At 41.4% G+C, this 17,467-nt stretch overlaps 1 protein-coding gene across 3 annotated transcripts in view; it reads left to right on the top strand.

The window, feature by feature from the left end:
- The window catches only part of FYCO1 (FYVE and coiled-coil domain autophagy adaptor 1), a 98,218-nt gene extending 83,734 nt beyond the window's left edge, over positions 1–14,484 (top strand). For all 3 annotated transcript variants that reach the window (XM_061586020.1, XM_061586021.1, XM_061586019.1), the window contains exons 17-18: positions 1,212–1,321; positions 13,067–14,484. In XM_061586020.1, the coding sequence (XP_061442004.1) occupies positions 1,212–1,321; positions 13,067–13,142 (186 nt within the window). In that variant the 3' untranslated portion in view covers positions 13,143–14,484. The remainder of the gene's footprint in view (positions 1–1,211; positions 1,322–13,066) is intronic.
- The last annotated feature ends 2,983 nt before the right edge of the window (positions 14,485–17,467 follow it).

Below are 17,467 nucleotides of genomic sequence, written 5' to 3'. Positions count from 1 at the left end.
CAGGTCCTGGGCAAAGGGAGTAGGAACCTGGGTGTGTGGAGGACAAAAAGGCAGGAAGGTCTGAGGGAGGAAGAAAGCGGAGGAGAACCCAAAGCAAGAAACAGAGTGGTGAAAGGTGGAGGACGGGGAAAAGGATATAAGCAGAGGATCCTTATCACAAGAAGCAGGCTTGAGGCAAGGGAGAGGCGCAGAGCAGGAGCTGGGGCTTACAACCCCGGTGGCAAGCCGGAAAGGCTGGGGAGAGAACAAAGGCTTAGGAGGGGGCCACTACACTGTATTAAAGGGACAGTCTCCAACAATGAAAGGAGAACCCAAACTAATGACCCCTGTATCCAGTAGTGATCTGGACACAAACGTTGGAGTCTCTTGGGGTACCGGATGGGGAGCTGGGTCAGAGCTCAGAGAGCTGACTGCTGAAGATAGGGAGCCCATTGTGCCTGAGGCTGTTGAACTCCCAGAAGAACCTCCCAGATTACCAGTGTGTGTGTGGATTTCAAGTCTAATTGGGGGGGAGGGGAGTGATCTTCCTGAGAGTGCAGCTAGAGAGCCAAGAATTAATCTCCCTTCCCCAGCAGCAATCTCCAGGAAGATCACTCTCCCTCCCACCGCCAAATAAAGGGTGTATTTATTATTATTTATGTTATTATTTGATTTATATCCTGCCCTTCCTCCCAGCAGGAGCCCAGGGCAAGGGCTACTCCTTCCCTTCCCACCCCCTGCAAATTGCCTCTCCTCTGCTGTAATTATAGAAGGCTACTTTCCAGCCTAATTTCATAGGGGATAGGAGCCTGTGGGCACCATGGAAGCCTGCTGAAGATGCAAGTGCACCCACAAGCACTGTGCTGGTAACTCGTGCTTTAAGGGGGCTGAGCTGTTCCCTTCTATAAGCAGGATCAACCCACAACACAGTCCAAAAGAGCAACTGGTGCACAAAGATCTCAATCCTTGCTGATTCCCCTTTTACTGCTGCACTTTTCCTCTCACTTTCAGTTTATTATTATAGTGAAAACCTGTGCTTGTATCTGCTGTAAAAGCTCTACGAAACTTTTCCTCCACTCGAACCTCAAAATACTTCCTTTTCCAAATGGCTGCCATATATAAATGTAATCAGTTATTAATTGGTTTAAAGCATGCCTTTTAAAGCGAGCTTTACTCAGTTGACCATGGCAAAGTTCCTGCAGGCAAATATGGCTCTGGTGTATCTTTTGCAGGTTCTTATTCCTATGATCCGCTGCAACTCTCATAAGGAAACCATCAGAGGACAGGTGAAAGTCAGAAACGCTGGGGTCTACATACTTGTATTTGACAACACTTTTTCTAGGTAGGTACAATTGGAGTGTGTGAAATGTATTAAGTAGGTTCTTGTCTCATATAGAATATTGTGTTTGCTTCTGTTTCTGCATAGATGCTAAAAACAATATTCCTTATTCTCTTGAAAGACTTTTTGTTTTAGTTCAGTGCTTTTGGAAGGAATAGGACCAGGGGTCTTCTAAGTGGAACCAATTTCAGCAGGGTCTGCATTTGGCACCAAATTTAAACACTGCCAAAAGTATGCCCCACTACAAAGGAACAAACAGGAGCACCTTCATCTGCTCCCATTTGGTCCTTGGCAGCCATGGCTTTATTTGTTGTGTATATGAAGTTGTATGAGTGTGGCTGGCCAAAAACTGCCACATGGGCAAATTGGCCAGCCTGGGGGTGTAATTTTGCCCATGGAACAAATGTTTCTCACTGTAATTGAGGCTTTTCTTTTAATCTCACAAATAGACCCCACTTTATATTTAGTCAAAACTGCAAAGATAACAAAGTGGTTCCAGACTATTTATTTTTTGCATGTAGAAGCGATTGTTATTCCATTGTTAAATGCAAGAGGAACTGTAGTTGACTTTCCACACTAAGCACATGTATGTACTTTCTGAGCAAGCACACCTTGCTAGGATTGCCAGGTCTCCGGTTTTCACCCACAGACTCTGGATTTGGGGGGGGGGTCCTCTCCAGGTCTGTGGGCGAGGAATCTTAATCTCCACACTCTCAGCTTTAATTTTATTTTAAAAAAAGTTTCTAGGTGGTCTGGTTCATGAGATATACACCAAAACGTCAGCTGCAACTTCTGTTGCTGGCTGCTGTAGCCCTGCCCTTTCAGGTTTGTAGCCAATAAGTGAAGTCAGGGTTGTGATTTGTTGACCTCCAGGCAGTACCTAGACTCCACTGCAACACCAGAAAGTGGTTGTTTTTTCCTACTTATTTGAAAATCTCATAAATTGAGTAAATATATAGCTTTCAGTTTTTTTCTGTCGTGTGTGCAGGTGTCAAACAAGTTTACATTTTCCTGGGCTGTTGAAGAGGACACTGTTTTGAAAACCTTCCCAATATGAAGCTGTAATCCAATACATGCATTTCTGGGAGGAAAGCTGCAATGCTAATCCCACATATCTGGAGTAAGCCCTATTGAATTCAGTAGGACTTACTTTTGAGTAGCCATGGTTAGGATTGTGTTGTAAATTAATGGGACTTTTGAGTGGACATAGCAAAGAATTGTGTTTGTGTTGTAAATCTTTCTCTCCCCCTCCAATCCTATTTTTTTAAGCAATTAGGCAGGCCTTACTTAGGTATCATGGTTTTTATTATCTAGGAAACATACTGATTTTTAAAAAAATGTTCTGCAATGACCAACTGGTTTGACAAACTATTATATGGGGTGTATGTATCTGCAGTGTGTGTGTATATGGAGTCTTTCCAACAACCCTGTGAGGTAAGGTTGGTGATTGAAAACCAAGGCAGCTCACAATAAGAAATAAATCCCTTTAAAATCCAGTAACCATAAAAACAAGGATAAACAGTTGCAAAACAGCTTAAAGTGGCATGATTCTGAATGTTGGGTTGGGTGAATGAAGTTCCTTATCATTTGAGTGCAGTTCTGTGCACACTTCCCTGTTTGAGTAAGCCCCACTGAATATATTGGGACTTGCTTCTGAGTAAACAAACATAGGATTGCACTATAAATATCTTTACAGGTTGTGTAAATAATAAACATTTTTAACAGTCATTCTTATATAAATATTTCTTCATACTGTGTCCCAATAAGTATTTGATTTCACACTATGGTTGTAGATTTCCTCTACATTTTAAGTGTGTCCTTCCTTGGAGTGGTCATGGTTCCCTTCTGTTGTTTTCATCCTGAGAGACAGATAAGCTGAGAGATGGTGAGTAGCCCAGGCAGGCAAAGTTTATGAAGTAGATCCACACAATATATTTAAAGCACATCCAACTCACATTTAAAGCGCATGACTTCCCCTAAAGAATCCTAGGAAGTGTAGTTTTCCTTTCACAGTTATAGCTCCCACCACCCTTAACAAACTACCGTTCCCATGATTCTGGGGTGGGATTCATGTGCTTCAAATATGTCTTGAATGTACTTTAAATTAATGGTGTGGATCTGCCCTAGGCATGATGTGCAGTCATTAGTGAATTGAAAAGAACAATTTTAAAAGGTACTTTTTTAAACAGGGGAAGAGTTGTAGGGCACAGGCTTTGCATGCAAAGGTCCAAAATTCAATTTCTGGAAAAGACTGTTGCCTGGAATCCAGGAAAGCCAATGCGAGTCCATGTGATCAGTACTGAGCTAGATGGTACCAAATGGCCTGAGTCAGTATAAGGCAGATTCCTTTGTTTCTAAAAGTGGAAAGAGACCCAAGGGCCACAGGGACTCCAAAATTTATTTATGTATTTTATTTACAACATTTGTATACCACTTTATTGTAAAAAATCTCAAAGCAGTTTACAGAAGGAACTAAAACAATAAAATTATTGACAAAAACAGTTAAAAGACGGATATTTAAAAACATTCAAAATAATAAAATCAACAATGAGTTAAAAACAGATAAAAAACATAATAGCTTTTACATGCCTAGATGGGCTTGCCTAAACAATAATGATTTTAGCAGGTGCTGAAAAGAGTGCAGTGAAGGTGTATGCCTAATGTCAATAGGCAAGGAGTTCCAAAAAGTGCTGCCACACTAAATGATTGATTTCTTACAAGAGCAGAAGAAATACTATGTGGCACCTGTAAAATGGAAAGCACACCTTGAACTTGGCCTGGTAGCAAATCAGCAACCAGTGCAGATTTCAGAGCAGAGATATTATGTGCTGATAGGGTCTCACTCATGTCAGCAATTGTGCCACAACATTCTGCATTATCTGCAGCCCCCAGGTGAGGTTGTGCTGATGAGAATTTCTGTGACCTTGGCTGACTGGCTGCCAGGATTTTTTTAGTTTTGGTTTTTGATTAAGAATCCTGACTGGTTGTGGGATGCTAAGTTTTCTGCCTCACTCATAGGAATCTTGTTGTGCTTGCTATGGTATTGCATTTAGGAAATCATCACTGTCTTTTGTTTTTCTTTTCTATTTGCATTTCATTTATCTTTAACCTCACTCCCTTACATCCATAGAAGCAACAATAGTAGTTCCATGCACTCAGCTCAACCCCCTTAAACCCACTACAGAGCTTGGAAAAGTTACTTTTTTGAACTACAACTCCCATCAGCCCAATCCAGCGGCCATGCTGGCAGGGATGATGGGAGTTGTAGTTTTAAAAAGTAACTTTTCCAAGCTGTGCCCACTGATGATGCACCTTGTTGGTTGCATGATGGTTTGTTTCTTGCCCAATAGTGGTAAAAGTGAACTCACATATTTGGAAGTGTGGCTGCAATTGTTGTTCCCAGATTGCTGCCTGTGAAGGTAGACCAAACCATGTGTGTTGTCTCTCTGTCAATTATTACTCATTGGAATTGGGTTGGCTGTCAAAGTGAGTTTATAGCAGCCCACAGGGTATACAGAAAAGGGTAGAGAATTTTCTTCCTTTTACCCCTTTTCTCGAACCTCTTTCTGAAGTGAAGGGTCAAATCTGTAAAGATGTTTGGAGCAGCCATGTTAAAAGATAGGGGCAGGGCATTCAAAGCAGAGGGTTGCCAACCTGCTTGGATACAGATATCTTTGCAGAGGATCCCTAGTTAAGTGTTACCAACAGCACAATCAAAACTATATCTACTCAGAAGTAAGTCCTGTTGAGTTCAATGGGGCTTAGTCCCTTAGTAAGTGTGTTTAGAATTGCAGCCTTCAGGGGCATCCATCTTTACTCCTGAGTGCTCCCATCTAACATCTCCTTTCTTCCTACAATGGCCTTCTGGTGACTGGCCTTGCCTGAAGGCACTTAAACCCTTTTTGCCAGAAGCAAGTAGGCTAGATTAAATGTTCCCTTTTTACCCAGGCTCCATCTTTTAGCTAAGATGTCTAGCTTAATTTCCAATTTTTTAAAAATTGTACGCTCCAAGCAACTGTGATTGATGCTTAATGTATCATGCTTAATGACATCACTCGGGCCCGCCCCGTGACATCACTCAGGTCTGCCCCATGACATCTCTAGGGCCCGCTGTGACGCCCTTCCCTGGCTCTCCCTGTCAGGTTCCTTCCTGCTCGTGGCTACTGCCTGTCACTAGGCACCACTAGGGACTCCACCAGTCTGGACTGTCCTTTTTTATGGTTTCTCTCTCCGCTCTAGCACAGACCTCACCAGATCCCCCTGCTAGGCAGCACCACCAGTCACGTCCTATAACCAGTATTCCCAGAGACTCCGCCTGAGTCTCTCTCAATCAGGTTACCTCTGTGACTGCGTGCTTAAGCTGTCCCAATCCCTTTGATCTATATAGAATGCATATAATTCTGGGTTGCTCTGGATACTTGTGGTGTTATATTCTTCCCTTCACCGCTGCCACCAATTGTTACAGTTTCCCTTCAGCCTTGGTAAGTACCTTGCCCTCCCTTCTGGTCTGTATATTCCCCAGCCAAGGATCAGGCCTCCGGTAAACCAAAATAGTGTTTATTAAATATTAGAAATAACAAGATTACTTTATAAAGGCACATAAGCATATGGTTTCATCTATTCCTGTGATACTTGTCTTAGTATTAATCCGAACTCCACACTCTCCCCACATCCACCTCCAAACACCCAGCTCCAAACACCTCTCAAACACCTCTAAAACCCACCAATGTCCACCTAACACCTCTCAAACAACCCACTAACGTCCACCCAGATTCACCACAGATTCTCCACACAGATTCAACTGTCATTCTTCCATTTATACTCCCAGCCATTCAAACACTCAGCCAATCATCCAGCATTCTACTGCTCATTTACTCCCCCCTCCTCTTTCATTCCACTTACCATGTATCTTCTATACAAACAGCACTTACCATATATATATTAATACAGGAACATCACATCCCCCCCCCTTAAAAATAACGGCAGAGTATTATTCCTGCTCTAGGATTTATACGTCACGTTAACAAGTAAAACAAGTCTCTATGGGGAAAATGCCTTTTTTGTTCCTCCGTCTGGGTCACGTCACTGCAGTCCCGGCCACTTGCCTTGAAAGTCCATCGGCCAATACATTGTCCTTGCCTTTGATGAACTTGAAGTCCACTTGATAGTCTTGTAGGGCCCAGGACCACCTCTGCAGCATAGTGTTATGGTTTTTCATAGTCTGCAACCATAACAAGGCCCGATGGTCAGTCGTCACCATAAATCTTCGTCCCCACACGTATGGGCGCAACTTGTTCAGTCCCCACACGACCGCTAGGCACTCCTTTTGGACCGACGAATAGTTTTTCTCCCTCGACGTCGGCTTGCGACTAAGATACGCCACTGGATGTCTGGTGCCTTCTCTCTCCTGCAGCAAGACGACTCCCAGCGCGAGGTCCGACGCATCCGTAGCCACGATGAATGGTTGCTCATAGTCTGGTGCTATTAATATAGGTCCTTGGCACAAGGCTTGCTTCAGCAGATCAAAAGCCTTCTGACATTCATCCGTCCATACCACACGCTCAGAACACTTTTTCTTTGTCAACTCATGCAAGGGGGTTGCTATTTCCCCAAAATCTTTCACAAACTTTCTATAAAAACCAGCCACACCTAGAAATGCCCTAACTTGTTTTTTAGTTAAGGGGATAGGCCACGATTGTATTGCCTCCACCTTGCTCCATAAGGGGGTGATTTTCCCACTCCCCACCTTATGTCCTATATAGATTACTTCACTCACAACTTTCCCATTCACACGGTACGGCATAGATCTGATTGGGGCATGATCTCCAGTATCAATGGAATGTCTGGCTATACTGGTTCGGCCAGGTTTATTACCAAAGAGATCTCCATAGTTTTTCAAAACTCTCAGAATCTCTTCTTTTACTTCCTCCTTCACCTCCTCTGACCATTCCAATTGATCTACCCCTCCTTTGTCTTTGCTTTCCTGTACCAAATCTGGAAGTTCAGGCCCACTTCCCTCAGGGAATAAGGTAACTTGCAACACCTTTGCATCCCTGGTATGGTAAGGCTTTAACATATTTACATGAACCACTTTGCTTTTGTTTAATTGGTCTGTGGTAATTACATACGTCACTGTGTCAAGCTTTTCTCTTATGGTATATGGTCCCTCCCAGTTAGCCTGTAATTTATCATGTTTCCTGGGTATGAATGCCATAACCATATCTCCCACATCATACACACGTTCCCTGGCTGTTCTGTCATACCAGTAACTTTGCTTCTCCTGAGCTTGACTCAAATTCTTTTGTACAGCTTCCATCATCGATGTTAATTTGCTGCAGAAGTCTAATACAAAATCCACTACAGATGTTTTGTACTCTCCCAGGGTTCCTTCCCATGAATTTTTTAACAGTTCCAAAGGTCCCCTCACTTTTCTAGTGAACATCAGTTCAAAGGGTGAGAAGCCTGTTGACTCCTGAGGGACTTCTCTGTACGCGAATAAGAAGCACCCCAAACGTTCATCCCAGTCTTGTGGGTGATCTTGAACATAACTTCTTATCATGACCTTCAGAACCCCATTAAATCTCTCAGTCAATCCGTTAGTGGCTGGATGGTAAGTGGTGGTCTTTAGATGTTTTAGACCACAACACTTCCACATACATTGCATCACGTCTCCCATGAATACACTGCCTTGATCCATCAGCACTTCATGAGGGAAACCCAGCCTCATAAAGATTTTTAACAAAGCCTCTGCCACTACAGGGGCTTCTACGGATCTTAATGCTTCCGCGTCTGGGTACCTGGTGGCAAAATCCACCACCACCAATAGATATTTCTTGCCATGCCTTGTGGGTTTGGAAAAAGGGCCCACCAAATCTACTGCCACTCTATAAAAGGGTTGTCCAATTATAGGAAGGGGCTTTAAGGGTGCCTTAGTCTTTACTCCACTTTTTCCCACCTTTTGGCATATAACACAAGATAGTCAATGTTGTTTTACATCTTTGGAGATATTTGGCCAATAATAGTGTGCAGCCAATCTCCTCTTGGTCTTTTTTATTCCCAGATGTCCTGCACATGGGACATCGTGGGCTACCTCTAGCAATCTGGTTCTGTATTTGCTAGGTACTATCAATTGCTTCACTGGTTCGCATTCATCCTTTTTCTCAGCAGGCATCTACAGTCTGTATAAAATCCCATTCTCACACACAATTTGATTCCTCAGCTTGTCAGTAAAGGGAATCTTTTGTGTCAGGGCTGGCTCCTTTATTTGTTTCAAACTTGTATCCCTATTCAGTTCTTCCCTGAACTGCTCTGCTTCATCACTAGAGACCAGTTGATACAAGTTGTTTCTTTCAGCAGGCCTTCCAGGGGTTGCTATGGTGACTGTAGGCTCGAAAACAGGTTGCACCCTGTTTTCTTCAGCCTCTGTTAACATGGCTTCTGTCTCTCTGCCAAGCTGTCGTCTGGTCACCACATATATTTTTCCTTGTGCCCCCATTACATCTCTTCCCAGTATCACTGGTTCTTGTTGTTGGGCATTAATACCTACTTTATATTTTCCCTCTCGGCCTCTCCACTCCATTTTCACTAGGGCCATAGGTAAGCTTTCTGGTTGTCCCCTCACTCCTTGGATAGTCACCGTTTCCTGAGGTAATATTTCCTCAGATTTTATTAAATCTGGCCTCAGTAACGTCTGAGCGGCACCAGTATCAAGCAATGCCCAATAATTTGCCCCTTGTACACTCACTTCCTCTCTCAGACTTGAATCAAGGTCTTTTACTTCTGTCCAGTTTATCTGGCAGAACTGAACCTTTTTCGTTGTTAGATCTTTTGGTTCTGTTTTTACTGCCCTTGCCTGAGCAGGATTACTAATGGGGTTGGCAACCTCACATTGAAAACGTAGGTGCCCCGGTCTACCACATTTATAGCATAATTTCTCCTCACTTTTAGGGTACACAGATCCACTCTGGGGTGTCCTGTGCCCTTCAGATTTTACTGGAGGACTCACTCGCTGTGGCACCACATCCTTTTTGCCACCATTATATGGTCTGGGTTTAAACTCTCTTGATGTTTTCCCCACCCAGCCAGTTCTGTTGGAGGCAAAGTGATTCGCCATCTCTGCAGCCTCCTGCACCGATGTAGGGGAACGGTCTTTGACAAGGAGCCTTATTTCTGGTGGTAACTGATGGAATAATTGATCCAGTATCATGAGGCTTTTCACCTCTTCCACTGACTGAGCTTTGGCACTACTCATCCACTTTCCAAATATATCCATCAACTTTGCTCCCAGTTCAACAAAAGACCTCCCTGCTTGGATCTGACAGTTTCGGAATAACTTTCTAAAATAGTCAGGTCCCAGTCTGTATCTTTTCTATACTGCCTCTTTAAACTCGGCATATGTGACGGGCTTGTCTGAGGGGAAATATTGGTATACCTCAGCCAATTCCCCTTTGATCAGGTTTGATAAATATTGCATATATTTATCCTCTGGTAGCCCCCACAATTGAGCTGCCTTTTCAAAAGTGCTGAGGTAAATCTGTGGATCTTGTCCAGGCTCAAACACTGCAAAGTCTTTTGGTGTAACCTTTATCTTTGTTTCATTTCTGTCCTTTCTTGTTTCATCAGAATGAAACTTCTCTCTTTCAAATTTTAACTTTTCCACCTGTATCTCCGCATCCAATGTTCGTTGCTTCTCCCTCTCCTCAAACCCCATTCTCATTCTCTCAGTTTCCATCCTCAACTTCTCAGTTTCTAACTCTCGCTATTTATCTTTTTCCTCAGCCTCCCATCTCAACTTTTCTCTCAAATACTCTATATAAGCGGGATTGCTTGAGTATCCTTCTGGGGTCTCTTCCCTGACAGGTTGTTTTTGCTGGACAGTTGTAAATCCTATTAATGCTACCCTCAATTCATCTACCCCTTTACCCTCGTGAGGTAAATTGAATGTTATGCACTTCTCCACCAGCTCCTCTCTTTTCATCTTTATGTATTCAGCCATGCTGTAGGAGTTCACTCACTCTTTGCCACACACTCTTTGCCAGTCACTCTCACAAGTAATCTTTGTTATTTCTGTTTGCCACACCACTGTTAGGGATTCTCTAGTATTCGAATCTGGATTCTCTGTTGTTCGTATCCCACCGCTACAGCCAACACCTGTGACACCCTTCCCTGGCTCTCCCTGTCAGGTTCCTACCTGCTCGTGGCTACTGCCTGTCACTAGGCACCACCAGGGACTCCACCAGTCTGGACTGTCCTTTTTTATGGTTTCTCTCTCCGCTCTAGCACAGACCTCACCAGATCCCCCTGCTAGGCAGCACCACCAGTCACGTCCTATAACCAGTATTCCCAGAGACTCTGCCTGAGTCTCTCTCAATCAGGTTACCTCTGTGACTGCATGCTTAAGCTGTCCCAATCCCTTTGATCTATATAGAATGCATATAATTCTGGGTTGCTCTGGATACTTGTGGTGTTATATTCTTCCCTTCACCGCTGCCACCAATTGTTACAGTTTCCCTTCAGCCTTGGTAAGTACCTTGCCCTCCCTTCTGGTCTGTATATTCCCCAGCCAAGGATCAGGCCTCCGGTAAACCAAAATAGTGTTTATTAAATATTAGAAATAACAAGATTACTTTATAAAGGCACATAAGCATATGGTTTCATCTATTCCTGTGATACTTGTCTTAGTATTAATCCGAACTCCACACTCTCCCCACATCCACCTCCAAACACCCAGCTCCAAACACCTCTCAGACACCTCTAAAACCCACCAATGTCCACCTAACACCTCTCAAACAACCCACTAATGTCCACCCAGATTCAACTGTCATTCTTCCATTTATACTCCCAGCCATTCAAACACTCAGCCAATCATCCAGCATTCTACTGCTCATTTACTCCCCCCTCCTCTTTCATTCCACTTAGCATGTATCTCCTATACAAACAGCACTTACCATATATACATTAATACAGGAACATCACACCCGCCCCCAAAATCTCAGGGTTTGGGATGCCTCTGACCTGGCAACCCTACACCCTACTATGTACCATCCATACCAGTGGGTAGAATACGACAGAACAAAGCTGGGAATCTCCTCACTGTTAACCCCAAACTGCACTGTTTTCTCTCACTGGATGCCCCATCAAGTATAAGCATGCACGTAACTGCACATTTTACTCACCTGTATGCACACTTAAAAAAAAAATCCAGCAGCACACATTAAAACACCACTACAGAATCTTTCCTACTTGCATGCACACTTTGTTTTTCCCAGTGTGTATGTTTTTCGAAAGGCTACCATTTGCATCATGTGCCTTAATAGTTTGCCATGCATATTACTATTTTTTTAAAAGAATGTCACTTCACATTCCAGCGACATAAAAATGGTGCTGTCCTTGCTATGCTGTCATGCCCCTTGAGTAATCCTTGCTTTATGCCATAAAAGAGGGAAACCCAAGCCCTTCCACAAGCAATCCTTTGCAAGTTTTTGCCAGCTTAATGCTAATACCATTGGGCAGCTTCCACTGCAGAGTAGCAGCCAAGTTAAATAACCAAGAACATCCCAAAACATATATTTACCGGTTGAGCTAAATAAAAAATAAAAAAATAAAAACTCATCGGGGTGTGGCAAGGTGGGGGAAGAGGCCTCTCGATGGGAACCATTTGAAGATGAGTAGGGGGGTTGAGTATGGGCACCTGTCTTGATTCCCTGCACCTTCTTTTGGAAGATGCAACCTCCAGACATCATCATTTGGAGAGATGGTACAGAAAGGAGAGGGAAAGGGGGGGGAATTGGCATTGGGGGTTGGGACCCACAATTAGATGTAGGTTTCCAAGAAACCTCCATTGAGAAATCACTGGGGAAGCACTTATAGAAAGATACATACCTCTGAATGACTTCTTACTTTGTCCCCAGTGTAGATGCGGGTGTTCTACACTGGATTAAATACACTCTGGCTGAAACCTCCCCCCTCCATAGTCCTAGGGAGGGAGCTGTTCTTCAATTAACAACCCGGAGGACCAAAGTGTGGTCTCTGGTATATAATGCAAAGAGCATTTGTTCATGGGCATACACACCTTTTAAAAAAATCTAGTGTGCAATATTGAAACTGATCTGATCCTATATGCATTTTTTACTTAGGAGTAAGTTTCACTGAACTTGCGTACAACATGATTCAGAATAATTTTTTGAAGGGAGGGGGAGCAGTTATAAGATGTCCAATTGCCCAGGGGCCATTGTCATGGGGAGGGGGGGAGCTGGGCTGCCATGTTTGGTTTAGCGTTGCCTTTTCTCATTTTTTTCCACAACACAGTGGTTGGCTATGATCTCAGTTCACACATGCCCAGTCTGGAACCAACCTGAACGATTTTGCTTTCCTAAATTACAATGCTAAGCATGCTTACTTGGAAATAAATCCCATGAAACAAATCCTATTTAAGTCTTTGTGGCTTACAATGTAATCATATACAATGTATACATATCTGCTTAGAAGTTAGACCCACTGAGTTCAATGAGACTTACTCTCAGGTTAAGTGTATATAGGATTGCAGCCTTACTTCTAAGCACACCTTATTAGAATTCTGAGGTTAGATTCCGGTATAATTACACTTAAAAGCAATGGAACTCATTTAGCTGCATACTAGTTCAATCTGATTGATTTCAATGGGATTTGTATGCCACTAATTTTCTCTGGATAAGTTTTCTCTTATAGTATAGGCTCAAGTAATGTTTCTTCTATCTATTTCCCCTACAGGTTTATCTCAAAAAAAGTATTTTACCACTTATCTGTTCAACGTCCAGTGATCTATGACGGAAGTGATTTTCCATAGCCCTGAATGTTATATTTATATACTGTATGTTTTCAAATTATATTTTTTCGAGACACTATTATTTATATATACATGAGCACTAAAAACCAAAAATATGTTTGGAGCCCTCTGAGAGTCATGCAATAATTCTAAAACCATACTTACATACAAGTATATACATAAAGGAACATAACTTTCATAAGAACACTAGTGATTCTGGACTACACATACTTGTTCAAAAGCCATTTTGTTTAAACACACAAAGCTATGCAATGCTACATTTGATGCAAAAATTGTTCACAATCCAGATATACATTTTCAAAGGGCTAACTAAGAAACTGGAAATTTGCTTTTGATTAATCCAGGGCCAAACTAGATGTGATGTTTCCTTAACCAATAGCCAGCAGTGGGAGGGGGAAGCCAGATTGGGACTATAGCATGGGGGGGCAAGGGAGGGAAGCTTTAACTCTTTGCTCTCACTATGATCCCAGTTACAATCAATCCCACCCACCCACACGCTTGCTATTTTCATAATACAAGGAAAGTCTAGGGTGGAAGTGTATATAACTATTTTAAAGTATTGCTGCTTCTACTGCTCATTTTTTAAAAAAAGAATGCTGCAAAAGAGACCCGTTATGCAAAAAGGATTAAAAATGTAATTTTGCAAAATGATAGGGTATTTTAACATGGACAAATTCACTCTAGTCATGCTCTCCATGCAGGAAGGTGGTGATTAGATAGCAGGCATTTGTGGATGGCTATCACCCTTGATTTTTGCAGAGTGATTGCACACACCTTTCCAATACCCAAACACAGAGGTGCTGTTTGACCACATAATACACATGGCAGGAAATTGGCTCTTATCAGGTGCCTGCCTTGGTACCTTGGGGCCTTGGTAAAAGTATGTTTGCATTTATCTATATCTTGATGAGGAAATTCACCTGCTTCTGTTGGTCTAGGTCCTTTGTAATAAAGGCTGTTTCACAACTTTATTGGTACTTGAAACCTAAATGTGTCATGTGGAAATTGCTTTGATTTCAGGGGAATAAATTATTTCCACCTGATGCATTTAGAATCAGGATGTGCATGTAGCACAGCCAGGTTTAGAATTAGTAAAAGGAACCCCTTAATTTAAAACTATATACATAAGGACTTTTTTTCTAAATTTATTTTACCATTTCATAATTTAGTAAAATCTATCCTGTAATAGTGTATCATATGGCCATGATAATCATATCTGCAGAATAATTCCTTAAGCATGTTTTTATAATTGGCACAATTTTTTGTTCCTAATATTTAAGGGAGGAATAAAAACAGAACTCGGCATGACTACCTCCTAAATTGGCAAATCTTTGTGTAACGTTACCAAGAAGGGGAACAACAAACACACACATTTTTATTTCTTTGACTATCATAGCCTAATTCTAAAGCTATGAATGCTTAAAATTAACAAACTCAGAATTGCACCAGCACGTTATGCTGCTGTTGCTGGAAGAAAACGTATCTGACAGCCATAGACTTAGCAATATAAACTGTAGTAATATAATATGAATAAAAGTACTTTCACCTAACAGCAAGAATAGTAGTACGGGGTGAATGTTTTAAGATAGGTCAGTACAAAAAATTGGTCAGACATTGAAAACAATCAATTCTGAAATAACAGCCAATTAATTATTTCAAGGTATAATTTTTTATCAGGGGCAGTTCAGAGATAGGAACTAATGGTTTAAAAGGTTCAAAATGCCTGGGTTTGAATCAAATCCTTGCAAACTGACAGTATAATCCTATACAGTAAGTCAGTCCCATTGGTTTAATGGGAATTATTCCCAGGTAAATGGGTATAGGATTGCATCCTACAAACATTTTGTGTCTGAAAATGACTAAAATGAATGAAACAATGTATTTTAAAATATTTTCAGGGAAATACAAAACACCTTCATTCTACTTTTGCTACCCCCTACCAAAAAAAATCCAAGGTGTTTGCTTTTTGGAAACTTTTCCAGCTGGAAACAATTATCATAGGAATGAAGGAGTTCCTGTAATAGCTAGGCAGTACTGATGAAATTATATCGCTCACGATAGATTTTCTGAACTTTTGACACTTCCTCCTGAAGACCATTAAGCCCCAGTACCAAGGTAAATTCTGCTATGACAAAAATGAGAACTATGGGTATGTAATGACATTTTTTAAAAGTAGAGGATGCACTTTGTTAAGCAATTCTTTGTATGATATTCTAAGACTCTCTGCATCACAACAGCCAGGCCCTAAATGTTGAGGTTTCCTAACGCATCTATTAAACTAATCTTTTCCCCATAAGAACATAAGAAGAAGAGCCTGCTGGATCAGGCCAGTGGCCCATCTAGTCCAGCATCCTGTTCTCACAGTGGCCAACCAGGTGCTGATACTTGTAAGTGTGCACAGAGGTGTTGTAAGAAAGGCTGTTTACTCGTCTCTAGAATTATTCAGTTATAAGACTAGCCAATTTTTAAAAGGGGTTTGCAACCATAAATGTTCTGGCAGTCTGTACAGTTCTTAAAAACAATGAACTGGAACCAGACTAAGTTACTTGAACTTACATCCCATTGAAATAAATGGGACTTAAGTCATTACTAACTTTTCACACTGATTTCAATGCCTAAGTGCAGCTAATTTAGACTGGCTCCAACTGAATGATTAATGGTGGGGAAAGGAAGAAGGTGCTAAATTGCTTGGAGAGTGGAAGTTACTGTAGCACAGAGCTATAGTAACTCAACTTCTATCATCCATAAATAGCAGAGCATCCAGCACACTGCCAGCTACTCTTTTACTTCACATCTCCACTGCCCCTTTATGTACTTATTCCATCAGTCAAAGCTCTGTGACACTGGAAGAAGGCATACTTAAATGGTATGGTATTGTTAAATAATATATGTGCATATTTGGGTGGAGGGTTATATCAGTGCAATGGGGAAGTGGTGGCAGCACTCATGCAACATACAACTCTGTACAATGCTGGTGTAGTTCCATACCAATCTATGGGATGCCTGCCACAGCTAAGATGAAATTGTAGAAGGAAATGAAGAGGAAAAAAGCAGATAGTACAGAAACGATATAGGATAAACTGTACATTTGCCATTTCATTATTGAATGGTGTTATTATTTAATTGCTAGGAGTGTATTGTGTTTTTAACTGACCAGCATTATGAATTTAATGTTAAAGCTGAAATGCTGTTTGCCATGGACTGTGCAATATAAAATGGATTTTGAACTGAAATCCACTTAATATTTTAGCTCTAGTTTTATTTCTATTTCCTGTGGTTAGGGGATAGAATGCTATTTTTAAAAAAAGTTTTTGTTTTGTATTTCAAATTAATATGAAAGGCTTATTGTCAAATGTTATACTTCAGATTTATGATTTTGAATATACATAATTGAACAACAAGATGTCTGGACATTTTTGTTTATTTATAGCTTACTTTAAACCTTGGTTTCAAATGATTATCTATTCCAAAACTGTGAGAGGGTTTGCACCTAGAGAAAACTTTGCACCTAGCTTCCTGTCAGAGAAACATATGTCCTTCAGAAGAGGAGGTTTCTCTGGATCAAACCCAAAGAATATTTGTTTTGTGATGCTCACTAAAAGCTCACCCACATAAATGAAAACACTTATTCACTAATAGGCAAAAAACCTTGCAGTTTAAGAATGTACCTATAGCCAACACATATTTCTGTCAAACTTTAAAAAGCAGGGAAATTGGGCAGCTATAGTGAATGCACCAGGGGAGAAGGAGACCTGACCTCCTCTTTGAGGTATTATACTGCCCTGCAAATTTGTCAAAATGCAAACACAATTTGGGTTGGTCTTTCACAGTCCAATCCACTTCCTGTGTAGCTTGGAAGAATTTGGTAACATGCCCCAAAAACACAAAGCAGAAAGTAAATGGTATAGCTGCAGTACTATACATAAAGAACATTTATCTCTCAAAAACAATAGCACAAACAGTTCTCAGTGTACAAGACAGAAAAATCACTGCTTATGAAGTGAGAACTGCTGGAGAATCAAAGCTGCAAATACCACTGAAACCCCACAATAATTCAGTTCACTACCATGGGCAAAGTTAATGGCTAATGCGTAACTCTGCTCCAGTGCAAGAGATATTAATTATAAAATTTACCAATCCATTTACATATTTAATTTACTAGTGTGTACTTCAGCAGTGAATGCTCATTATATTATTTCCTATTACTGCTAATAGCAAACCACATTTCAGTTATTCTCAAGTATCTTTAATTACATCACTGGAAATAAGGCTGCAATCCTGTGCACACTTACCAGGTAGCAAGCCATACTGAACAGAATGGAACT

The sequence above is a fragment of the Rhineura floridana genome, chromosome 10, assembly GCF_030035675.1.
Source record: "Rhineura floridana isolate rRhiFlo1 chromosome 10, rRhiFlo1.hap2, whole genome shotgun sequence".
NCBI lineage: Eukaryota > Metazoa > Chordata > Lepidosauria > Squamata > Rhineuridae > Rhineura > Rhineura floridana.
Note: the sequence above shows the minus strand (reverse complement) of the source record. Positions and strands in the feature narration are given on the sequence as shown.